The sequence below is a fragment of the Sinocyclocheilus grahami genome, unplaced genomic scaffold, assembly GCF_001515645.1.
Source record: "Sinocyclocheilus grahami isolate Dianchi unplaced genomic scaffold, SAMN03320097.WGS_v1.1 scaffold142.1, whole genome shotgun sequence".
Classification (NCBI taxonomy): domain Eukaryota; kingdom Metazoa; phylum Chordata; class Actinopteri; order Cypriniformes; family Cyprinidae; genus Sinocyclocheilus; species Sinocyclocheilus grahami.
The window spans coordinates 1,284,961-1,311,978 of record NW_015505321.1 but is presented as its reverse complement, the minus strand read 5'-3'; the positions used below and the strand labels follow the sequence as shown (position 1 = coordinate 1,311,978).

Here is a 27,018-nt window from a genome sequence, read left to right as displayed (position 1 = left end):
ACAGTAAGGGTCTGTGGGACCTAGTTGGATTTCAACCCCATTTAAAAAAACAACAACAATTATGTAGACCTCTTAAAGTCATGAAATAATTACAAAAAAGTCTTACATCCAATTAAAGAATGTCCTTTTGAGATTACAGAATGAATTGCTGAAATTCAAACTGAATTTGATTCACAGATAAGATTCATCAGATTCATATTGATATTTTCAGCACTGTTTCCCGTCCTGAACACTTGCTTACCAGCAGGCTCAGGTCTCACGAAACTGTCTTGTCGTCCTGGGCACAAGTTGTTCAGATGGTACATAATAGAGAAATATTTCAAAGATCCCCCTCCCCGACAAAAGCATCCCAAAACCAGCGCTAAGCCACATCCATTTCATCAAAGTTACAAAGCTAGAGTGCTAGTGATTATCAATCCCTAGCCCAGGATTAATGCGCATTTCAACAGCTGCCATGACAAAACGTACTGACTGAAACTGAACGACTCCAGGAACAAACCTCAGCATAACCCGGCATCAGTATTTCAGTCTTTTTTACATTGACCAAAAACTGTGTGAACAAGCATAACATAATTACAGCCTCACATAATTATGGCTAAATCTGAATTGTGAAATTGATGCCTAAGCAAAATATAATAAGTATAACTCTCCTGTCATGTGAGAAACTGACTGTTTTCCATGCGAAAAAGGTTTGCTTTGTCAAACTACTCTTTGAATTTAATTAGAGGTATTTCAATATAAAACACTGTGTGTTTGCTGCTATCTACTGCACAACATTGTCACATTTGTTGAGATATTCTCTGTAATAGTCCAATATCAAAACACTAAAACTAACTTGTGCTCATACTGATGATTTTGAACAGGATTGATACTGAAAAACAAGAAAGACTAGATTTATTCGTTTAAAGAAATCATCAGATAAGCTTACAACTGATTCCAAAAGACAAAAGATCGAATTTCACCGGAAACAATTTTAGCACTGGTTTTTCTGCATTCATAATTGTGAAATTGATGCCTAAGCAAAATATAATAAGTATAACTCACCTGTCATGTGAGAAACTGACTGTTTTCCATGCGAAAAAGGTTTGCTTTGTCAAACTACTCTTTGAATTTAATTAGAGGTATTTCAATATAAAACACTGTGTGTTTGCTGCTATCTACTGCACAACATTGTCACATTTGTTGAGATATTCTCTGTAATAGTCCAATATCAAAACACTAAAACTAACTTGTGCTCATACTGATGATTTTGAACAGGATTGATACTGAAAAACAAGAAAGACTAGATTTATTCGTTTAAAGAAATCATCAGATAAGCTTACAACTGATTCCAAAAGACAAAAGATCGAATTTCACCGGAAACAATTTTAGCACTGGTTTGCAAAGGCAAGATCGTCTAAGAGTACAAATCAATTTCAGTCAGTTGCCATTCCCAGCCAACAAGCACAATCTGATTAACCCTTGATCACAGAAAAGGAAAATCAGATAGTAAAAATAACAAATTCCCCCAAAGAAACATTTCATTTAAAAATGGTACCTATTGAGATCAAAATGCTAATTTCCTTTTCATTTGTGTAAACATTTATTGAGCCCCAATACAGATCGTTTTTCCTGCTCAATTCTGAGTGGCTGGTACAGTAAAGACTAATATAGCTGCATTAACAGGAAAGCTTTGAGGGAAAGACGAAGCAGCAAAAATATAGCTAAAGTGTTTAAGTCCAGCCTAACTTTCTGCTTTATTTTGCTCCAAGGTTTCAGCCTATTGATAATCAGTAAGCAGCAGGGATGGGAATAGTAAGGAAACGAACGATTCTGGCTCCGATTCAGATTCCACTTAAAGATTCTGGTTCCTTGAGGAATGCTTTAACAATTCTTTCAGGTTTTCTGAATAATCGCTATTTAGGAAGCAGTTCTTTCAATTGCAATCAATTGCATTTAGGGCCCTCAGCAGCCTGTCGTCAAATTAGTTCAGATATAATGCAAAAATCTAAATACACAGAACTTCCTCAAATGTCATATTTTGCTAAATGAATAAATGTTTTAGATCAAAAATAACTTTCTGGTCTGGAGACTGAGGTTCCAGAACAGTTATCGGAAAAGGATCCAGTTCTCGATTCCCAACCCTAATAAACTGTGATTCCTGTCCATCTGAAAGCCATGCAGCAGTTCAGATGATGACCAGACAAATGCTAATTGATATAATGATAACATACTACACTTGCTAAGACTTGTTGTTGTTTAACATATTTAAAAGCAAGTTATAGCTGTATTTCCTGTTAGAGACCTAAATGGCTTCAAAGGTCACATTTCTCAGCATCATCAACTGAACTGCTTTAAGCAAAGCAATACAGATAGAAAACACGTTCAGAGAGAAAGAGAAGTATTCATGGGATGACACCACAGAGCAAACTGAAGCAGAAGCGTGCAAGGTTAAGTTTAGGCCGGCATCCCATTAGCAGATTTTTAACATTGAGCATGTTTGATATTAACGGTTAGTAAACTCTGGTAGTGACCAATAAGCATCTTCTCACACTGAAAAACTGACAAGCCATTGTCATGCTCATATCTGATCCCTCTGCAAAATGCGAAGCCACATACTGAAAATGCTGAGAGCGCAAGATAAGCATGAGCACTCTTAAAGAAACAGTTCACCCAAACTTTGCTGAATATGTACCCACCATCAGGCCAGATTTGGAGAAATGTAGCATTACATCACTTGATCACCAATGGATGCTCTGCAGTGAATGGGGGCCATCTGAATGAGAGTTCAAACAGCTGATAAAAACATCACAATAATACACAAATAATCCACACCTCTCCAGCCCATCAATGAACATCTTATGAAGCCAAAAGCTGTGTATTTGTAAGAAGCAAATTCATTAAAGCATTTTAACTTTAAACTGTTGCTTCTGGCCAAAATTTCAGTCCATAATCCATAACAACGCTTGCTCTAGTGAAAAAGCCCTCTCTTGTCCTCTCATTTCAAAATCCGCCAACATATTTGTTTAGTGTGTTTCTTAACTATTTTTGCTTAAAAACGATGCTTCGTCTATACATTTTTTTTTTTTCCTGATTCAGACATGATGACTTTTTCACTGGAGGAAGCTAATAATAGATTATGGGTTTTTATTTTAGCCATATTTTTATTTTATCCTATTATAGCTGAAAGCAACGGTTTGAAGTTAAAAATGTCTTAATCATGGATTTGTATCTTACAAACACAGTTTTTTACTTCGAAAGACCATAATTGATGGACTGGAGTGGTGTGGATTATTGTGATGTTTTTATCAGCTGTTTGGACTCTCATTCTGACGGCACCCATTCACTGCAGAGCATCCATTTGTGAGCAAGTGATGCAATGCCACATTTCTCCAAATTTGATGAAGAAACAAACTCATCTAGGCCTACATCTAGGATGGCCTGGGGTTGAGTAAGTTTTCAGCAAATTAAAATTTTTGGGTGACCTATTCCTTTAAGTTGTTCTGAGAGACACAATACTGGAATTTCTAACTTCAATGCCATGAATAAAATAAATAATCAATACCATTTTCGATAACACATGGACAAATTGCCACAACAATAAGGGAATAAAATTGGGCAGTGATTAATCGATACTTGAAAGAGTTCAACCTTTGAACTGTTGTTTTGGTGAAAAACTACAGGGAAGCCTGACAGCAGGTTTACAAACGGTTCTCATTCCAAATCTAGCGAAAGGCTGTAATCACACAAAAATTTTGGAATTTACGCAAATGTAAAAATAAAGCGCTAACATTTATTTATTTTTAGTGCATATACAAATTTATATATGATTGTATACTAAGTTATTTTGTTGCTGTGTATAATATTATGTTTTTATGACGATGATGAAATCAAATTTATTGCACCATGGATACAACGGTTAAAAAACGAATGGAAATGTGCAGTAGTTACTGTAATGATCAGAAAATCTGAAAATTAGTTTAACCTGTTAGATCGATTAGACCGCCTGTTTACAACGTTGCTGTTTAAATTTGTTTGTTTACTTGTTTATTCATTTATTTTGTAGTTATTTATACTTTTTTGTTTGACCTGAACAGATCTATTAAAAAATAAATATTAGTTTAAACTGTTGCAGTTCTATTGATTCAGATCAGTTAGATGTTTTCACATGAAGCATATTTTTCAGGTTACCTGACAAAACATTTTCAAATGAATTTATATGCTTGTTTACCTATTTATTTCTTGGCAATTACTTTATTTATTTATTTGCTTGCTTGCTTGTTTGTTTGTTTGACACGAGTGGCAGTCTGCAGCAAATGACACTGGCTGTAGAATATTTTCTGCATTGTTAATATAATTCAAAACTCCAACTTTGTTTGTTCTAAATAAACACTGGCTATTTTTCAGGTCGGGGTAAGTTGTGTTTTATAATTTTACATGTCTGTTGACCATATTTTAAATTACATTTATATTTAAATATATATATATATATATTTTAAATATATTTGTATTTTTAACGATTTAAAAAATATTATTTAATTGTATATTATTATAATATTATAACTAAATATTTGTACATGCAGTCTTATAGATGCTTGCCATTTTAGGTATAGTTTTTTTTTCAAAAATGTTAATATATTTTATTTGTATTTATTTTACATTTTTATATTATTCGATATTATTATTATTATCTACTTATTTATCGATTTTATATTTTTGCATGCTATCTTTGTACATTTTTGCTGTTTTCTGAATTTTGTTTTTTCATAAGTTCACATTTCGCTGAATGACACAGTGTGACAACTTACCCCATACCGTTTAACAACATATCTCTCTATATTATATATATAAAAAAATAAAAAATGAACACGCCACACATCCTATAGAGCAGGGATCCTCAAATCTGGCCTACGAGATCCACTTTCCTGCAGAGTTTAGCTCTAACCCTAATCAAACACACCTGAGCATGCTAATCAATGTCTTCGGGATCATTAGAAAATCCCAGGTAGGTGACTTTGATCAGGGTTGGAGCTAAACTCTGCAGTGCATTGGCCCTCCAGGGCAAGATTTGAGGAACCCTGCTATAGAGTCTATAGGATGTGAGGCGTGTTCATTTTTTATCCCCCCCAGACAGCAACAGTGCAATATCCAGGTGCTGAATAGTTTTTAGTTGCTATTCAAGACCGTATAAAGATGGTCTTTTAAAACCACACTGATAAATATTCGCCGGAGTTTAAAAATGTGTCGTGCATGGTGCGAAGCTGCGTATTAATAAATCATTATTAAGTTGTATCAACATGGACAGCAATGTAAAGTGTCATTTTAAACCTAACTTTGCCCGAGCCTCGTCCAGACTCTGAACATATAAATGTATGTAATGGTGAGCACGGATGCACACTTGCAGACCCCGGGTGGGCGGAGCCGCCTGTCTGCACGCTGTTGTGCAACACTGGGAACATCATCAGGAGGAGCTGCTGCGCACGAGACGCACACAGGAATCCACACGGATATTCTCACAACCCATTACATCTGCTGTAGATCATCCAGAAGAGCGCGAGGCGCGTTTAACAACCTGTCTGCGTTATTCCACAGCTCAACAACAGGAAGGAAGAACACTGGGAAGCCAATGGTTTACTGCAGCTCTTATGCATCCCATTTTTATCACTAATTTATTTTCTACTCGAGGATGAAAATCAAACACAGGGGGATTTTCTGAAGTTTTGCAGAAGCTGCCACTGGACTGCATGGAATAATAGTGTGAAGAAACATTGCAACGAGGTAAATGACGAACAGTAAAAGCATCAGAGTGCACTAGACTGTTTCTGATTCTGGAAATCGGTGGGTCGTTTTATTAAAGCACTTTTTGTGTTCGCGCACTCGGGACTCTTGCGCATCCGTCATTTCCATTGCATTGATTCAGGACGGCATCAACATCTCTCTTGTGTGGATTTGAAAAGAAACCAGAGCTCTTTGAGGCGGAGGATGGAGGAGCAGAGTCATCTGATGCAGACCCTGGGCGGCGTGACCCTCGCCGGACACCTGGTGGCTTTACCGGTGCCTCATGACGGATCCGACGCGAGAAACAAGCAGGACATCGGAGACATTCTGCATCAGATCATGACCATCACCGACCAGAGCCTGGACGAGGCTCAGGCAAAGTTAGTTTTACAATGACACTTTACAATGCTCTCCATGGTTGCGCAATTTATTAATACCAATAAGGTGTATTTACAAGCAGCTTTTATCCTCCGGCGAATGTTTATCAGTGTGGTTTTAAAAGTCTATTTCTACAGTGTTGAATATAAAAACTATTTAGCACTTGCACTGTTGTTGTCCAGATACAATTAATTTTAACACGCCACGCTTCCTATAGTGGGGCATGTTGTCACACGATATGGGGTAAGTTATCACAGCGTGACATTAAACAGCCAATTATAGGCTTTTCAGGGAAATGTGAACAGTAACATACTCATGAACAACAAAACAATTCGGTAAACAGGAAAGAATGTAGAAAGTAACATGCAAAAATCTTTAATAAATTCATTAAAATAACATAAAAGAAAATAAATACAAAAAATATATTTCAATATTTTAAAATAGATAAAACAACAAAACAATACATGAGACAAGAAAAATGTGAAATGTAACATGCAATTAAAAAAACATTACATTATAATATTATAATAATATAATATCAAAAAAATACAAATTCAATTTTATTTAAAATATTTTGAAATAAACATAACAAACAAAGCAAAAAATGTTAAAAGGTAACATGCAAAAACATATTTGAAAATTCTTTTAAATAATATTACAAAAAAAAATATGAAAATAAATAAATTACATATAAAATATATTGAAAATGCTACATAAATTAAAATGATAAAACACAACTTAGCCCGACCTGAAAAATAGTCAGTGTTTATTTAGAACAAACAAAAACATGATGTGCTGCTAAAATATAAAAGCATTAATTCAGTTATGTGTTGTATATGTCTCAGTAAGTTGGTGTTTAATTATATTAACAACGTAGAAAATATTCTACAGCTTATATACAGTGTCATTTGTTGCAGACCTCTTTTGTAGAGACCAATGCACCATAATACATTTACCACATTGATGTTGGTTTAAACATATCAATATGGTTTTATATAAATGTCTTTAAAACAATAAAAGAAAAGTACTCCATAAATGCACGTGAAACATAATAATGTTCCTAAATCCTATTGAGAAACACTGGCTGAACGCGCATGGTGCTGTGAGGTGCAATCAGGTGGAATCAAGACGATACATTTAGTAGCACAGCAGAGGAACTATGAATGTAAAACACTGTGTTAATGGCATGTATGAATGATCAGTTATTCTGTATCCTTCCTGTTTTTCCTTGAAAGAAAGCATGGGCTGAGCTGTCACAGAATGAAACCGGCTCTGTTCAGCGTGCTCTGTGAAATCAAAGAGAAAACAGGTAAGTGCTCCTTTATGCCCCACACAATACGCTGCCATAATACACCTGCACGGATGATGCTCTTCAATACAGCCCGCTGTTACATTCACAATAGCCACCAGCAGTCCTGCAGAAGCTCACGTTTATTACAGACAATAGTGTGTTTTACAATGACAGATGCTTCCTTACCAAAGTGTGAATGAGCTGTTTGTGCGGTTTTGTTCAGAAACTTCATCTCTATTTAAAATCATCAATTTATGCAGAATTGTGCACCTTATGTCAGAAAATGGGAATAGGTCGAAAAGTCAAATGGCTACAGTGAATATATATATATACTTCTATGTATTCTCAGCTTGATAATATTTCATTGGCTTGATATTGCTTTCTAATTAAACTGCTTTGTAAGTAATCAAATGCCTTGAAAAGTCATGGAAATTCATTGGCTCTGTGGGGCAATTGGTTGTGTAAATTTAGTATAAAACATTATTTAGTCATGACAGCGCACTCTAGTGCCAGTGCAGTAAACATTCAGACATTACCATGGTAGTGAGTAACTCCCCTTTACAACTCAGCATGCTGACTACACTTACAAAAACAATTTTTGCAGTGCATGCATATTTGTAAATATGCATCTCTCATTCTGTACAATCAATTGTCAGATTGAAGTACAGCAAAGCAATTGCTTTTGATTCATTAGGCTGATTTACAGTCGTGCTTTATATTAAGTAAGCACTTCAGAAGTCTGCTGGGGGCATTTTAGTATTGACGCAATCTGACAGAGCTAATGAGTGAAATCAATCATGCTGAATATTATATATCTATTTGGGCAATGAAATTTAATTAGAAGAGACTATAAAGCATAACAAATAAATAAATATCAACATAAACATTGATGCAGGCTGTTGTGTTAGCAATAGAGATAATAGTCATGCATAAAAGGATTTTAGAATAATTGTTAGAGGTTTACTAGTAAAGCAGTAGTTGCATTCTTGCATTTACACCCAATGATAGTTCACCCAAAATGAAAAAAATTGCTGAAAATTGACTCACCTTCAGGTCATCCAAGATGTAGATGAGTTTGTTTCTTCATGGGAACAGAAACATAGCATTACATCACTTGCTCAGCAATGGATGCTCTGCAGTGAATGGGTGCCGAGTCCAAACAGCTGATAAAAACATCCACAAGTAATCCACACCACTCCAGTCCATCAGTTAACATCTTGAGAAGCAAAAATCTGTGTGTTTGCATGAAACATATCCATCATTAATGCGTTTTCAACTGCAAACCATTGCTTTCGGCTAACATACAAGTCCTCTGTCCATAATAATGCTTTCTCCAGCACCACTAAATACGATATTACCATGATCACAATTTTAATATATCTAGTATAATGGCATTACAAAACCATGAACATGACTAAAAAGTGACCTAAATGTGATTGCAGACATGCATCTGAAATATCAGTCTATGTATGCATATAGTACACATTCCCTGAGCATTTGCTACAGTTGGTGTATATAGCAGTGAGTTGTGGAATTAACTGGGCTGCACAGTGGTTAAGATGCGCTTGACTGTGGTGGGTGGATCATTACACTCTCTCGGCCCAGGCGGCTTGTGTTCAGCTTGCTTACCCCGTAGGCTGTGGAGGACTGTCAGAGACGGGCGACATGGATCAGTGGCCTGGAAAATGGACACGAGAATGGAGCATAATTGATTTAAATCCCTGGCGTTCCTTCCCTGCTTATGTACTTCTATGTCTGTTTAGAGCTAAAAGCACAATGTACGTTTCTTGAGCAAATGTTTACTGCGCTCGCTGAGTAGTATAACCAAAAGCATTCAGCTAATGTCTGTGCATTTTGAGTGTGCATGTTGTCTTTTATAAAGAAAAATAGCTGAAAACTTTACAAGCAAAACAAGCAGTTGGTGTGTATATAGCAGTGAGTTGTGGAATTAACTGGGCTGCACAGTGGTTAAGATGCGCTTGACTGTGGTGGGTGGATCATTACACTCTCTCGGCCCAGGCGGCTTGTGTTCAGCTTGCTTACCCCGTAGGCTGTGGAGGACTGTCAGAGACGGGCGACATGGATCAGTGGCCTGGAAAATGGACACGAGAATGGAGCATAATTGATTTAAATCCCTGGCGTTCCTTCCCTGCTTATGTACTTCTATGTCTGTTTAGAGCTAAAAGCACAATGTACGTTTCTTGAGCAAATGTTTACTGCGCTCGCTGAGTAGTATAACCAAAAGCATTCAGCTAATGTCTGTGCATTTTGAGTGTGCATGTTGTCTTTTATAAAGAAAAATAGCTGAAAACTTTACAAGCAAAACAAAAAGAAATGCATTAGATCTAGTATAAAAAAGTGATCTAGTGCTGAAAATGAAGATAAAAAGGATTGTGCAACTTTGTTTCTGAAGCATTATAGCCCAGCTAACAATAATAAGAATGTTATGCTGATGTTCTTGTTAAGTTATGAAAACATAACCTCTAAATGTTCTCTGAATGTTCAACACGTCCAGTTTTTTCAATGTTTCCTTGGTCATGTGAACGGTAGAGAGACATTAGGGGAACACTCCATTTTATCATTTTGCAAACATTATAGAAAACTACTTTTGAATGTTCTCTGAAACATCTGAAATGTTTTTTTTTTTAATTAATTCTTAGTTCAACGTTTTCTGAATGTTCTCTAAATGTTCTTTAAATGTTTCAAACGTCCAGTTTTTAAATGTTAAAAAAAAAACTTTCTTGGTCATTTGAACATTAAAGAAACATTCCATTTAATAATTTTGCAAACATTATGGGAAAGTTGCTTTTGAATGTTCTCTGAACTATCTGAAACTATAAAGTATTAAAGTTTTCTGAATGTTCTCTAAACATTCAAAACGTTCCGTTTTTTAAATGTTGATCAAATGTTTTTTTTTACTCGGTTATTTGAATGTTAGAGTAACATTAAGGGAACGTTCCATTTTATGATTTTGCAAACATTATGGTAAAGTTACTTTTGAATGTTCTCTGAAGCTTGTATTAACGTTTTCTAAAAGTTCGCTGAATGTTCAAAAAGTTAAAAAAAATTCTTGATTATTTAAACATGAGAGAACCATTAAGGGAACGTTTAATTTGCAAAAACATTATGGCAAGGTTACTCTTGAATATTCTCTGAACCATCTGAAACTAGTAAGTATGAACATTTTCTAAATGTTCCCTGAATGTTCATTCTTTTAAATGTTTTAAAAAACTAGTTTTTTTTCTTGGTAATTTGAACATTAGGAAATACGTTAAAGGGATATTTCACACAAAAATTACAATTCTGTCATCATTTACTCCTGTAAACCTGTATGAGTTTCTTTTTTCTTGCTGAACACAAAAGAAGATATTCTGAAGAATGTGCAAGCAGTTGCCGGTAGCCATTGACTTCCATAGATGGAAAAAGTACTATGAAAGCCAATGGCTACCACCAACTGTTTGGTTACCAACATTCTTCAGAATATCTTTTTATTTTGTGTTCAACAGATGAAAAAAAACTAATGTGTGGAACAACTTGAGGGTGAGTAAATAATGACAGAATATTCATTTTTGGGTGAACTATCCCTTTAAGGGAATGTTCAATATTATCATTTAGCAAACATTATGAGAAAGTTACTTTTAAAAGTTCCCTGAACCATCTGAAACAAGTACAGTAAGTAATCATGTTTAAAAATAGCCAGAGGAAAAACGTTGAGAAATACATAATATTTTTGCTAATGTTTTGAGAACATTATGAAAGACCAGAAAACTTTAAATGAACATTCTGTTAATGTTCTAAAATTTGAGAGAACCTTGCCAGAACATTCCCTGTTAGCTGAGTAATGGAACATTTTCATAGTGTTACCAACATTCTTCAGAATATCTTTTTTTTGTGTGTTCAACAGATGAAAAAAAACTAATGTGTGGAACAACTTGAGGGTGAGTAAATAATGACAGAATATTCATTTTTAGGTGAACTATCCCTTTAAGGGAATGTTCAATATTATCATTTAGCAAACATTATGAGAAAGTTACTTTTAAAAGTTCCCTGAACCATCTGAAACAAGTACAGTAAGTAATCATGTTTAAAAATAGCCAGAGGAAAAACGTTGAGAAATACATAATATTTTTGCTAATGTTTTGAGAACATTATGAAAGACCAGAAAACTTTAAATGAACATTCTGTTAATGTTCTAAAATTTGAGAGAACCTTGCCAGAACATTCCCTGTTAGCTGAGTAATGGAACATTTTCATAGTTAATGCGATGAACTTGAGGAGAACTGATTTCATACATTCACTTACAATCACCAAAACACCATCATTTAAAAGACATTGAGCAAAAATGATGAAGTCTGTTGTCAAGACGACCTGAAAGACACTGATTTAGTTCTGTCAGCACAACCTCACGCTCTCGACAGGTTAGCTCAATTGAGCTAAAGTATCACTCCATTCATATTTCATTTCCCTAAAGTAAACGCTACACACCCCACCTTGTGTATTTTAATATTTTACATTTCCCCTGTGACGTGCATGCGATATGAGTGCCATTTGTGATCTGCAGTCATCCATAATTTTTCCACATGGGATAAAAGCCTGAGAGGGAAGGGTCATATATTTTATGGAGCGTAAATATAACAGGAGTCGGGCTGCTCAAGACATCACGTGTGTGTTACTTTCACACAAGGCCTCTTTTTGTCATGCATCAGGAGGTTGTGTGTGTTTTTTTCATGCATAGAAACGCAGGTGTGTTCTTAATTCTTAATTTTTCTTTCCAGGTGCAAAACAGAAATTATGTTCACCCTGTAAAGAATATCCTTCATTTTGCTTGAATTAAATCTTGGGCCATTCTTTATGACTTATTAAAAATGGAATTTATTGAAAATGTTAGTGCTATTGTATTTGGCTAATCTTCCATTTTTAAGAGAAAATGTTAATATTTGTGAAGTTGGATATTGGTAATTCTTCAATTAGATCCACTTTTGACAACTTGAAATCTTGAAATATGAAACTTCAGATTTTTCATCTAAATAATTATTTTTTATCGTATGTCCTTGAAAAGTGGCCTTGATTACAGATTCTAGTAAAAGTGATAATGTGGATTTATGATAAGCATCACTTTTCTTACTTTTTTGAGGAAAAGAGGATAAGCTAGCAGTCACTTTATTTGATAAAAAATAGTTCAGAACTGTACTGTTTCTGTTTCCGAATTAAAAAAATATTTAGTAATAAATAGTTTCCACAAAAATGCAGTTGTTTTCTAAAATGCTTGGAATGACTGCAGTATTTGAGACAATGATTTATTATAAAAAAAATTAAGTAGAAAAAGTGCAAAGTATATATTTTGGGGGGATTTTAACACTTTTTAATATAGTTCTAATACATATATTGTTCATATAAATAAATAAAACTTTAAAAAAATAAAATGAAAACTGAAAACATTAAAAATAAAAGCTTAGATAGATAGATGATAGATAGATAGATAGATAGATAGATAGATAGATAGATAGATAGATAGATAGATAGATAGATAGATAGATAGATAGAAGTGTGGTGCAGTGAAATGAAAATTTAATCAGCATTTTCTCTGCCTTAACAAGGCAAGTAACCCTCATTTGCTGCTGAGGAGAAGAAACTGATATTTTATTCATATCCAGTTTGGAGGTTGGTTGGTATAAACTTCATTTTTTTCTGAGATGAAAATATTAGGCAACAAATGGAAGCTTAAAACTTGCTGCAAAGCACAACAGCCTAAAACCACATATGTTCTGCCATTTACAAATTCTTCCAGAGTTACTGAATATTATATTGCAATGTATATCCAATATAATATAACATATGCAATATAAGGTAAATGCATTAACCATGTTATGTAATGGAGTTAAACACATTTATTATAGATGCAATAACATAAACCTTTGTATTCAAAGAATTTTGTATGCAGCCTATATGCAATATGCGTTTCACCGTCATGTCAAAATGTCACTTATGTTTCATACTTGTTTAGTTTTATGCACAATTTAGATTTGCTTTATAAATGAGTTTGCAATAAAAATTTATTTCAGAGTTTCTTCATTTACTGAGAACCAAAAGTTCTGCTGTGTTTGAGTCTGAGTTGAAGTTCAGGTCCAGTTCAGACCATTCTTCAAAGGATTTGTAAATATTCAGACTTTAAAGCTGCACATGCATAAAAGTCTGTTCACAAGATGCTGTCAGTATGTGGATATTGTTTATGAATATGATTGAGATCACCCTGGTTTGTTAAAAGGAGGAGCTCATGAAATCTTTGCACTGGGCTTGATTTTCCCACAGTGCACTTCTTCTTTTCCATTGTCTTTGATCATTGCAGCTCTTTTATATTGCTGTTTAGCAGGTTTGGTTTATGACTGTCTATCAGTGGCATCAATAGAGTCTCTTGGGAATCTCATGGTTGGAGTTGATTAGATAAAGTTTAAGGGCTTTTAACTGATATGCATGGTGCTACAACATGATAATGTACACTACAACTAGTTGATAAATTGACTAATCAGATGATTATGTGACTATTTGAGCATTTTTTGTTTGTTTGTTTTAGCAATGATTAATAATTATAGCTCATATCCAACATGTTAGTCTAATGGCTTTTTAAATGACTAGTCGTTTAAAATATCTCTTGACAATTTTTTGATGTTGTTGTTGTCAAGAACAGCTTTAATGTCAAAATGAAATCAGAATTTATCACATTTACTTACGTATTTTTTGGGTCTTTTTAGATAAGAAAAATATATTTGTCTTCATAATCTTTTATTAAAATATTAACTTTTTTCAACTTAACTTTTTGACCTTTTTAATAAAAACTTTTTAGCCTTTCAAAAATATTGTTTACAGTGAGACACCAAATGGTGATTTAAAAAAAAACCTATATCACCATATTTTCCCACTTCGATTAATCACAGTATAAGACAATAGTTTCCGTTTTTTTTTTTTTTAAATAGCAACTTCTCTGGAAATTTACATGCATTAACAGGATAAAGCCATGTTTTAAATTCTTGTATTAATTTTGTTGACATATTAGAGTTAGTTTTTACTCCAAAAATCAGAAAATACCCCCCCCCCCCATTAACACCTTTGGAATATAGATAGGAATAAAACTGTTACATTTGGTGAAGCGTAGGCTAAGTGCTATACTGAACTGGCCCGAGATACAACTATTTGAAAATCTGGAATCTGAGTGTGCAAAAAAATCTAAATATTGAGAAAATTGCCTTTAAAGTTGTCCAAATGAAGTTCTTAGCAATGCATATTACTAATCAAAAATTAAGTTTTAATATATTTATAGTAGAAAATGTACAAATGCTGGGTTAAATACAACCCAGTGCTGGTTAAAATAGGGACAAGCCCAGCAATTGGGTTATTTTGGGTTAAATGTTTAACCCAACCTTCTGGGTAGTAACCCAACCGCTGGGTCAAAACAACCCAATTGCTGGGTTTGTCCCTATTTTACCCAGCACTGGGTTGTATTTAACCCAGCATTTTTTAGAGTGTGCAATGTATTGTTGGCTATTGCTACAAATATACCCCAGCGACTTAAGACTGGTTTTGTGCTCCAGGGTCACAAATGTGTATTTTAGATGTTTAACTAATTTAAACATCCGTTTCTCCCCCAAACACATAACTGCAACAAGTGAGATTTGAAGCAGACAAGGACATGGGACAGCATGCTATTACACGGCTTTGAAGGAGTCTCGCACTCTCCTGTCACGGGGGAAAAAATCAATAGTGCAATCCTCCCCGTTCCCGTCTCGCTGGCAGTAATTGAAATAGAAAATCAAATGAGCGGCGAGCAGATAATTGTTTTATCAATATCCTCCTGCCCGCCCTCCACGGGTCAGTGGCGCATGATCACCGAGTGCTGGATATGACGAGGACGAAATGTGAAATTGAACAGCTCGGCTCTCGTTTATCAGACCTGACAACTCGGAGTGACCGACTCGCGGTACGGCTGGACGGCGCAGCTGCTCCCGCTTAAACATCTTAACGTGATAAAGTGGCTGCTGTCGTCAGCGCTGTCATCGGACCAACAAGATTTCAATGTATTCTTGCTCAAATATGTCCTATAGTTGTACTGTAATGTGATAGATTACAGTAATCAATGGACACGTGCTTGCGGCCACATATTTAAAGTGCGATTGTATTGTACTGCACGTTAAATATGGTTAAAGACGGTCGGAGGACATTTGGATCACACAACTAGGCATATGACCTCTACTCAGCTAACAACAACACCATTCAGATATGCAAGAGTTGTTTGTTTTCTGAATGTCCAAAAGTCCCGTTTTTAAAATGTTCTAACCACGGTTTTTCTTGGTTTTGTGAACGTTCCATTTCATCATTTTGAAAACATTATTATAGGAATGTTACTTGAATGGTCTCTGAACCAACTGACAAAAATATATTCCAAGAATGTTTTGCCAGTATTCCCGTTATGACAATGTTGGTAACACTTTAATTTAAGATGTCCTTGTTAAACATGTTACATGTAGGCTACTTACTATTATAATTACAATGCAAGTAACCCTAAGCCAAACCCTAACCATATAGCAAACATGAAGTTAATTAATATTACTCAGTACTTAAATGTATAATTACACTGTAATAAATAGAGTGTAACCAAAAGGTTTTTTTCTGAATATTCTCTAAACGTTGTATAAAAAATGTGTAAAAAAACTTGTTTCCTTGGTTATGTGAATGTTAGAGAAACAGCAAGGGAACGTTCCATTTGTAAACATTATGGGAAAGTTACTTTTGAATGTTCAACGAACGTCCAACTAAAATGTTTCAGAAAAAAAATGTTCGGTGAATGATGTGTAAATAACGTTTTTGTGCTAATGTTTTGAGAACGTTATTAAAGACCAGCTAACTTCGAAGAAATGTTATGTTAAAGGGGTCATATGATGCGATTTCAAGTTTTTCTTTCTCTTTGGAGTGTTACAAGCTCTTGGTGTATAAAGAAGATCTGTAAAGTTGCAAAGACTAAAGTCTCAAAACCAAAGAGATATTCTTTATAAAAGTTAAGAGTCAATCTAGGTTAACCTAAAACGGCTCGTTCTAACACGCCCCCACATGTCTACGTCACGATGTGGGAAAATTTGCATAACGCCGCCCAAATGTTCACGCAAAGAAAGAAGGCGTAACTTTTATTCTCGTTGTAGTATTGTTGCCGCCGCCGCCATGTCGTGAAGGCACTGTGTGTTTCGTTGTGAAAGCGAAACTACTTTGTTTGGTCTTCCAAAAGAGGACGATATCTGCTTCGTCATGCCTGGAGCTGATCCGTGCTGGTCGCTGAGGAAATACTTCAACTTCGCGCTGTCGATCGCCGAATCGGCTTTTACCGTGGACGAAGCGGAGTCCAGCGCGGGGTCGTCACATGTAGTTGCCGCAGGCATCACAGTATGGTAAGGGACGTAACATTTCCGTCACACGCTTGAGGAATTCGGCCAATCACAACACACTGGATAGCTGGCCAATCAGAGCACACCTCGTTTTTTCAGACCGATGAGCTTTGTAAAAATCTATGCGTTTCAGAAAGACAGGGCATAGAGGAGAAACAATAATGTACAGTATGTGGAAAATAATGTGTTTTTTTTACCTTAAACCGCATAAACACATTTCATTACACCAAATACACCAAATAATGTTCTTTTTAGCAGCATCATATGACCCCTTTAACACTACTGGAAGAACTGAAAAAAAGAAAGGTTTACTTTTGCAGGTTTTTGCATGCAATCTTCAGTAATTTCTTTGGTATTAAGTAAAATCTACACAACTTTGCAACATGATATTGAATATGAGTAAGTAAATTAAACTTTTATTTTCAGATCTAATGCAATTGTAATTAAAATAACCTAGAAAAAGGAATGTAGCCATTTTTTGGCAGATTTGGCAGAAAATTTTGAACAAACGCATGAGATTCCACAATGATATTCCAGTAATTTCTTATTTACCACTTAAGAAAGAAGGAGGAAACTCAAAAGATTTTAACAAATGCACAATCTTCCTCATGATATTCCAAGAATTTCTTATCTGTCACTTAAGAAAGAAGGATGTAATTCAATATTTTAAACAAATACATGATATTCCGTATGATATTTCAGGAATTTCTTGTATATTCTTAAGATAGACAGACAAAATTCAAGAATTTGAAAAGAAACTGTTACTTTAAAATCCAATAACAGAAAACACTGACACTGGGAAAAGGCAAGGTTCATGTGAAATGATACTGGTTTAATTACATTTAATATAAACAGTGATGGTAAAAATGCCATTCTTACTCTATGATGTTCATGGGAATATGTATTATGATTGATACCATGCTTATGAAAGAGTCACATGCATGACTTACAGCAGTTCGTGTCCGGTTTTGATTTGGGTAATGAAGAGTAGCAGTAAATCTTTGGCTCATACTAGTGTTTGTTTTAAGATGCTGATGTCTGCTCGACTGCTTTAATTGCTCTTCTGTACTCTTGACCCTCTTGAGTGGCTGTTATATATCACACACAGTCATAATGAATTAGTCCACTTCACACACAGCATATTTCTGGATGATATATAACGCTCTGGAGAAACGACCTGTCTTAATTTATGACACCTCACAGAGGGGAGGCGAGAAAGACCAGACGAGGATGTATGGATGTATGCAGGGAAAATAAATGTTATGCAAAATCAGACTGAAGCTTTAGGCTACGGCTGTAGGTAATGCAACTTTTGCAAATTCTTTTCAAACTTGCCAAACTATCAATTCTGGCTGAACTGCATTCAATGGAGAACCTGTGGTCATGAGCCTAGTGCAATCTGGAAATTATTTTTATTGGAGTTATTATAAAATAAAATATACAATAAAAATGTTTTCTTTACAACCTGCTGATTTACAAATAATAGTGTTTTTATAGACGACATGCCTTCATCTCTTCCCTTCATTGGGTTGTTGGAGATGTTAAAAGTCTACCTAGTACAATAGTTTAAGATTTATTTATTTTTCTAGTTTTTTTTTTAAATGTTACTGCATCAGATCTGCAAATAAAAGTTATTAACAGTGCATTTGACCAGGTTTAATGTCAATGCCATTTGTTTTGCGTCTTGTAACCAAACATGATGTGCCCAGTTTTAATATGCACAGGAATTATCTCCATTGATCTAACACATTATTCTCAAAAATTTGGGGCTGATTAACCCTTTCCACCCCAGACACAGAATATTTGTGACCCTGGAGCACAAACGCAGTCTTAAGTCGCTGGGGTATATTTGTAGCAATAGCCAAAAAATACATAGTATGGGCCAAAATTATAAATTTTTCTTTTATGCCAAAAATCATTAGGATATTAAGTAAAGATCATGTTCCATAAAGATATTTTGTAAATTTCCTACTGTAAATATATTAAAACTTAATTTTTGATTAGTAATATGCATTGCTAAGAACTTCATTTGGACAACTTTAAAGATGATTTTCTCCATATTTGGATCCAGATTTTCAAATAGTTGTATCTCAGCCAAATATTGTCCTATCCTAACACATCAATGGAAAGCTTATTTATTCAGCTTTCAGATGATGTATAAATCTCAATTTCGAAAAATGGACCCTTATGACTGGTTTTGTGCTCCACATTTTACTTCTACATCACCATCTGGATGCTTCATATACAGCAATTTTGCAATGCATATCATGTTTTCACTGTATGGAAAAGACCAGTTCAGAGATTGCCTTAGATATTGAAGAAATTCCTTAATATCTGACCTCCTTGTAAGAATATCTACTACAACAGACTGTGTTAAAGTTCACATTTGCACAGTGTAAAGCTGTAGTATTCAGAGGGGACATTGAAAAAAACAAACAGTTTGTTCCGCTCCTACGCCCAACTCAGAGGAGTCTTGGGAAATCATATCGATCGATAGTTCCTGTTCCAGAAAGATTGCTGCACGCACACTAACGGGCGATGGACTTCTCAGTGGCCTTCATTTACAGTTTCCATCAATAAATCTTCATGACTAAGCATGAGCGTCAGAGGTGAATTACAGTTCACATTGGCTTCCACCAAGCTTCACGGCTTGGCCTTTCCTCAGGAATGACCACTCCACATTTACCAGTTAATCTGGTTACGATTGAGGAAATGTTTTGAAATGTGACCATGCAATGCATGCAATGTCGCGATTAGCAGCTCCTCATTAGCCTGACATTGGTGACTGTGTTTTTTGGATTTATGCTTCCTAAACGGGACATTAACACAATACTTTAAGCGGCACTCTCCTGATTAGCATAATTAACGTGCATTCCACTGAGAGTCTGCCATCGTTAACGAGGTATAGCTGGCTAATGAGGCAGAGTGAGTGAGCTTATATCAGGGATCTGATTGGCTGGTGCGTGCGCACAGGTTAGTCATCCTGAGTCATGCACTGTATGAATGTCCATCTTTGGAGGCTTCCTCATTTTCCCAACCAGTTCAGTGTTTCTTTATGGAGTGTAAATCAATACATAAATGGGACTTTACTAAAGCAGGTTTTTTTTTTTTTTTTTTTTGGAAGCCAAGTTCTGTGAATAGCTCCCATGTGTTCGGATCATTTTACTGACTCTTTTAATCTCATCCATCAAAGTGAACTAATGTTTATTCACATCTTGATCACAATCTTGATCATATTCTGAATTAGAAAATCATAATAATAAAGATAATTTATGAGGTACATAAATTATTGCCTCTAAGTTTTTTGTTTATTTAGATGTAAAGTCAGAATTCGGAGATGTAACGTCAGAATTGCGAGATATAAAGTTAAAATTGCAAGATGTAAAGTAAAAAATGTGAGATGTAAAGTAAAAATTGTGCGATATAAAGTCTGAATTACAAGATATAAAGTCAGAATTGCAAGATGTAAAGTAAGAATTGCGAAATGTAAAGTCATAATTGCGAGATATAAAGTTAAAATTGTGAGATATAAAGTCTGAATTACAAGATATAAAGTTAGAATTGCAAGATGTAAAGTAAGAATTGTTAGATGTAAAGTCAGAATTACGAGATCTAAAGTCAGAATTACGAGATGTAAAGTCAGAATTACGAGATGTAAAGTCAGATTGTGAGATAAGTCAGAATTGCGAGATGTAAAGTCAGAATTACGAGATGTAAAGTCAGATTGTGAGATAAGTCAGAATTGTTAGATGTAAAGTCAGAATTACGAGATGTAAAGTCAGATTGTGAGATAAGTCAGAATTGTTAGATGTAAAGTTACAATTGTGCGATTTAAAGTCTGAGTTACAAGATATAAAGTCTGAATCGTGAAATGTATAGTCAAAATTGCGAGATCTAAAGTCAGAATTACGAGATGTAAAGTCAGAATTACGATATCTAAAGTCAGAATTACGAGATGTAAAGTCAGAATTACGAGATGTAAAGTCAGAATTACGAGATCTAAAGTCAGAATTACGAGATGTAAAATCAGAATTACGAGATCTAAAGTTAGAATTGCGAGATCTAAAGTCAGAATTACGAGATCTAAAGTCAGAATTACGAGATCTAAAGTCAGAATTACGAGATCTAAAGTCAGAATTACGAGATCTAAAGTCAGAATTACGAGATCTAAAGTTAGAATTGCGAGATCTAAAGTCAGAATTACGAGATCTAAAGTTAGAATTGCGAGATCTAAAGTCAGAATTGCGAGATCTAAAGTCAGAATTACGAGATGTAAAGTCAGAATTGCGAGATGTAAAGTCAGAATTACGAGATGTAAAGTCAGAATTACGAGATCTAAAGTCAGAATTACGAGATGTAAAGTCAGAATTGTTAGATGTAAAATCAGAATTACGAGATCTAAAGTCAGAATTGCGAGATCTAAAGTTAGAATTGCGAGATCTAAAGTCAGAATTGCAAGATCAGGCTTCAATAATCATGGAATGTGTCTGAATTATTGCATGCAATCTATGATTTGTGTTCTCAGATTGCGTCTGGTATCAGTATTTGGATTGGCGTGTTGCAGTGAAGCGTGCTTTCAGTGACACAAAATCGTTGCAGTGCTAAACCTGCTGTTTCTCTCATCAGGCTGTGTTTTGACAACATGTAATATCTCTGCAAACCCCTTTGGAAAGGTTTCTGTGGGTCGTTTGCCTGCAGTGATAACAAGCCATGAAATGACTCCTCAAAGACAAAACAACTTTTGAATTGATTTGTCGCTATCGACAACATGCCCCACCGCCTGTGAGCTGGTCATTATTCACGTTGTTTTGCACAGCAGGTCCAAACGTGTGAGATGGCATTGAGAAGCTGGGATTTTTTCATTTAATACCTGGAAAGAAACAAAGGTTTAGGATTTAGAAACACACAAATCGAATTAAACTTATGCAGCTTTTGCCCAATGAAAAACAACGATTATGTGCTATTTCTAGGTCACTAAAATAGAGATATTGATTTGTTGCCTTTGCCCAGTCTGAAATTAATGTACATTTTATTCAGATTTATTCACATTGTTGCTGATAACATATTTTGTAATGAAAAACTGTACTGCATTAGACTGCTAGGTAAAGTTCAAATGAAAACTGTTAGTAAAAATGTTAGTCCAAATGTTTTGCTATCATATCTTAGGATCATGCAAGGTTTATAAACATTTCACAGCAATATGTCTACAAAATAGCCTGTTTGGGATATTTCAGAAGTAATTACTGAATTATTAATAAATAATTGATAATTATTAAAATAATTTTCTCTATTCAAGCTTAACATGTAAAGACTATAAAAGCCTGTTTCTGCCACTGAATAAAAAAATAAAAGGTATTGTGACTTTTTATCTCGCAATTATGACTTTTTTCTTCGAATTGTAAGATATGAACGTGCTGTTGCGTGGGATTAAGTCAGAATTGTGAGACAAAAACTCTCAATTTAAGAAATAAAGTCAGTTTTTATTCTTGAAATTGAACTTTATAAAAAAGTTGCAATGAACTATTTTTTTAGTGGTGAAAATGGGCTTCCATAAAAGACAAATATAATACACTTTAAAATAAAATTTAAATTATTAAAGTTAAGTATTAAAATTAATTTAAAAATCAACCAATTTCACTATTAAATTTAACAGATAATTGGCCATTAAAGCACTGAAATAAACAAACTTTTGAAGTAGAAGGACTGAATTACACTGAATTATATTTCTAGGTAAGTGTACTTTAGTCATCTTTGTTTTGTTTTTTATTACAGTGTACCATTTATTGGTCGATTCTGAAAATGCTAAACTCTGGGACTTTCCTGCGTTTGTCCAATTTTTCATTAAAGGATCTGAAGCACCAGCCCTGCTGTTAAAAACACGCGCCTCTTCCTAGGATGCTGTTCTTGTGAAGAGCTTGAGCGTCTCTGTCCTGCTGTTATTCAGCCGTGACACACTGACTGCTCTACAGTCTCTCCATGCACTCCAATTAACACACAAACCATCATTAGCCCTGTTATCAGAGCTGTGTGTGTGTATGTCGCTGCTGCTGCTGCATTGAGTCTGATGTTGTGTTTGGCTGGTGTGAGGCTGACAGTGAGGACGACGGGAACTGCGAGGTTAAGGCCAGAAAGTGCATAAAAATACATAAAAAAGAGCAAAAACAATTTGCTGGAATCTGTAAAAATGTTACATTTCTGAATGGCTGTTAATAGCCCCTTTCACACATACAGAATTTACTGGTAAATTACCATAAGGAGATCATGTGTGAACATGACCTTTTCAAAAACACCAGTAAATTTTTTCCAGCAATTTACCAGTATGAGAAGTTGTAACATTACCGGTATATTGTCAGAATGATGCTGTGTGTGAACGCAGAATGAAGATTACCGGTATGAGCACGTCCGAATTCAGGACGTGCTCACGTAAGACGTCTACTACAACAAAGTCGAATTAATAATTCAACAACTCTGGGCCAATCATAACATAACGAACTGTGTAGTTTGGCTTGAAGTCGTCTAATGCGATGTCTCTGGCCCAAAAGCAGCTACATTAATGTGAATATTTGACACAAAAAAACAAACAAAAAAACATCAACAAAAACACTGACACAACACCGTGAGGCGCAGCCGTTTAGAGGTCATTTCTGGTTAATGATGTCACAGAATTTACCGATAATTTGAAACCGATGTGTGAATGGTGCTATACTGTTAAAAAGGTGGAACGTCATCGCCTGTGTGAACACTGCATTTTTGTATTTACCGGTAAAGTCGTTACTGTAATTTTACGCCAATTGACTGGATTTTCTATGTGAAAGGGGCTAATGTGTGAGCTTCTGGGTTGTTTTGTTTATTTGGTTGCTATGGTGTTCCAGGTTGTCACTAGGGTGTTGCCATGTGGTTTGTAGAATGTTGATATGTGGTTGACGGGGTGTTTTGGGTGGTTTCTAGGGAGCTGATATGTGGTTGCCAGGGTGTTCTGGTTTGTTTCTTGGGTGCTCCTATGGTGTTCCCGGTTGTTGCTATGATGTTCTAAGTTGTGTTTAGGTTGTTGCTATGTCTTTACTGGGGTATTATGGGTTGTTTAAACAGTATGGTGTTGTGGCTTGTTTGTAGGGTGTTGCTATTTGGTTCTAGGGAGTTCTGGGTTGTTTCTAGGGTGTTGATATGTGGTTGATAGAGCATTTTGGGTGGTTTCTACAGAGCTGATATGTGGTTGCTAAGGTGTTCTGGGTTGTTTCTAGGGTGTTGTTATGTTGGATCTAGAGTGTTTTTGGTTGTTCCTAGGGTGTCTCTACCTTGTTGTCAGGGTGTTCTGGGGTATTTCTTTGTTTTTACTATGGTGTTCTAGGTTGTTTCTAGGGTATTGCTGTGTGGTTGCTATGGTGTTGTGGCTTATTTCTAGCGTGTTGCTATGTGGTTCTAGGGAGTTTTGGGTGTTTCCTAGGGTGTTGATATGTGGTTGCTAGGGTGCTCCGGTTTGTTTCTAGGATGTTTCTATGGTTTTCTAGGGTGTTCCTATGTCTTTTCTAGAGTGTAGATACGTGGGTGATAGGGTGTTCTGGGTTGTTGCTAGAGTGTTTCTATAATGCTCTGGTTTATTTCTAGGGTGTTGCTATGGTGTTCCCGGTAGTTGCTATGGTGTTCTAAGTTGTGTCAAGGTTGTTGCTATGTCTTTGCTAGGGTATTATGCGTTGTTTAAACAGTATTTATTTGTGGTTGCTATGGTGTTCTGACTTGTTTATAGGTTGTTGCTATGTGGTTGCTGTGGTGTTCTGGGTTGTTTCTAGGGTGTTGCTATATGGTTTTAGGGAGTTATGGGTTGTTTCTAAGGTGTTGCTATGTTGTTTTAGGGAGTTCTGGGTTGCTACAGAGCTTCCAGATTGCTAAGGGGTTCTAGGGTGTTGCTATGTCCTGCATTCTGAAGTCTCTGTAACCAAGGATTTGTGTAAAATGACTACCCGTCAGTGTGAGCAATAGTAATGTTGATGCTTGACTGACAGTCAAAAATAAATGCATAGAATTGATTGATACAAGCAGTTCAAATTTCATCCAAATGTGCCAATATTAAACCAATTTGAACTGAATATAAACGATCACTCTTGCATTTGATTGACAGATGCTTTACACTTCAGTAAGAAGAAGACATGCATTGTGATGTAAATTCACACGCTTCGAAGCGTCTCTGAGAGCTTAACCACGGTGTGTCGCGTGTGGAAACCAGCAGCAGCCATTTTCCTGTTGATTTGTGATGAGCTTATGTGAGAATAATTAATGCCAATTATCTCTTAATTACAGTGATTAGAGCTGCAGCTGTAGGATCCTCATCTTGTAGCGAAGAGAGAAACTGTTGCACTTTAAACAGTTAAAGTCGCCCACAGTGTGTGCGTGTAAATAAACTGACCGATAAATGTGGGAGATAGCACTAAAATGAGAAATATAGATTATTATTAAGTCACCTCAGCTCGTGAACGCCATTCACTTTTAGAAAAATCCAGTCTAATGATCGGAGAACATGACAATCGCTTGTTTCATTTAATTTACATTAAAGATAAAGTATGTTATTTCAGCACTCATTGTGGGACCAAAGTTGAATAGTTAAAAAAAAAAGAATGAATTACTTGATTAATAATGTTTCAAAACATTTGAATAAATACTGGTGCACTCTGAAGCTTGGTTAATAAATAAATAATAATAATAAAAATAATTTTTTTTATCCTGTAAATTTTTTAGCATCTTTAAAACATCCAAAGCAAAACTATGAAAGTTTGTATTTTTTTATATTATATTTGATATTATTAAAACTATTTTTTAAGAGAATAAATCATGAATTGAATGTATTTTTTGGCCTAAGCCAAAACAGCTTAATTTCATTCTATAATGTAAAAAAAAAACATAATGAATATATATATATATATATATATATATATATATATATATATATATATATATATATATATATCAGAGCTCTGGATTATATTTATTTTAGAGAGAGACCCCACTCGTGAAGGTTTATGCAAGTTAGTTGTCTTATGATTTATTTCGAGGGTCTGTTAAAGGAATAATTCACTCCAAAATGAAAAGTAATTTACTCACCATCATGTCATTCCAACCCCTGTATGACTTACTTTCTTTGTTTAGCAGAAAGTCCTGGCTTGTTTTTCCTACAGTGAAAGTGAATAAGAACAGATGTCAATATCCAAAAATAACAAAAAACTATAGGATTAACTTTGGATTAATTTTCACTCAGAAATCACAAAGAAACACAGAAATGGCAAGTAACACATTGGATCAAACATGACATTTTGAAGTAGAAAGACTGAAATAGTATTTTCTAGTAAAACGTACTCCAATAATCGTTATTTACAACTTTGAAAAATAATTTTTACATTGCATAACAGTATTCATACACCTCATTCCAAGAAGTTATATTTGGTATGTAGAACTGATAAAAGTTTTTATTAAATTGGCTGAAAATCTGAAAATCCATATTTAAAGATTATGAAATTTGAAAGCTAAAGCCTAAATGACTTTTTTTAAGCATTTGATGACTTAAATTTGTTCTGTTCCTCACACAAACCTATAGAATTGCTTCAGAAGATATTAAATAAAGCACACAAGTCATAAGGACTACTTTTGTTTTGGTGGTCATTTTTAGAGCTCACCCCAGTGGAAGAATAAAATGGGGCAACACTATTTTAAGGTGTCCTTGTATACTTACTATTACAATAACAATAAATTATGCATAATTACTGTACATGGAAGTAACCTTAAGCCAAGCCCTAACCCTAGTCATATAGTAAGTACATGTAATGAATTAATATTACTCAGTACTTATATGCAGAATTACACTGTAACAAGAACACCTTAAAATAATGTGTAACCTAAAATGGGTTTGGAGAGATGGGAAGGAGAGTAAATGATGACAGAATTTTTTTTTTTTTTTTTGAGCGAACTACACCTTCAACCTTTCATCCATCCTATACACACATCATTAAATTAGCTGTCTTGTTGTTTTGAGCTTTAGTCTTTAAAATGAGTAAATAAATAAATAAACAACACAGACCACATAAAAATACACATGATATATGCAGTTTTTACCAGGCGTATTATGATTCGCTTGTTTTCTTGATGCATCGATGACAAATCTTATACTTTAACATTTTA

General features: G+C 34.9%; 2 protein-coding genes across 3 annotated transcripts in view; one reads left to right on the top strand and one right to left on the bottom strand.

Moving 5' to 3' along the window:
- Nucleotides 1-311, bottom strand: part of LOC107591490 (target of rapamycin complex 2 subunit MAPKAP1-like) — a 30,381-nt gene extending 30,070 nt beyond the window's left edge. The window contains exon 1 of the mRNA XM_016280647.1: nucleotides 242-311. Within this exon, the coding sequence (XP_016136133.1) occupies nucleotides 242-305 (64 nt within the window). The 5' untranslated portion in view covers nucleotides 306-311. The remainder of the gene's footprint in view (nucleotides 1-241) is intronic.
- A 5,285-nt stretch (nucleotides 312-5,596) lies between these two features.
- The window catches only part of LOC107591489 (pre-B-cell leukemia transcription factor 3-like), a 43,175-nt gene continuing 21,753 nt past the window's right edge, over nucleotides 5,597-27,018 (top strand). Inside the window, exons 1-2 of one of the 2 annotated variants that reach the window (XM_016280645.1) lie at nucleotides 5,597-6,137; nucleotides 7,371-7,444. In XM_016280645.1, the coding sequence (XP_016136131.1) occupies nucleotides 5,962-6,137; nucleotides 7,371-7,444 (250 nt within the window). In that variant the 5' untranslated portion in view covers nucleotides 5,597-5,961. The remainder of the gene's footprint in view (nucleotides 6,138-7,370; nucleotides 7,445-27,018) is intronic. The other variant, XM_016280644.1, reaches the window with a different exon arrangement.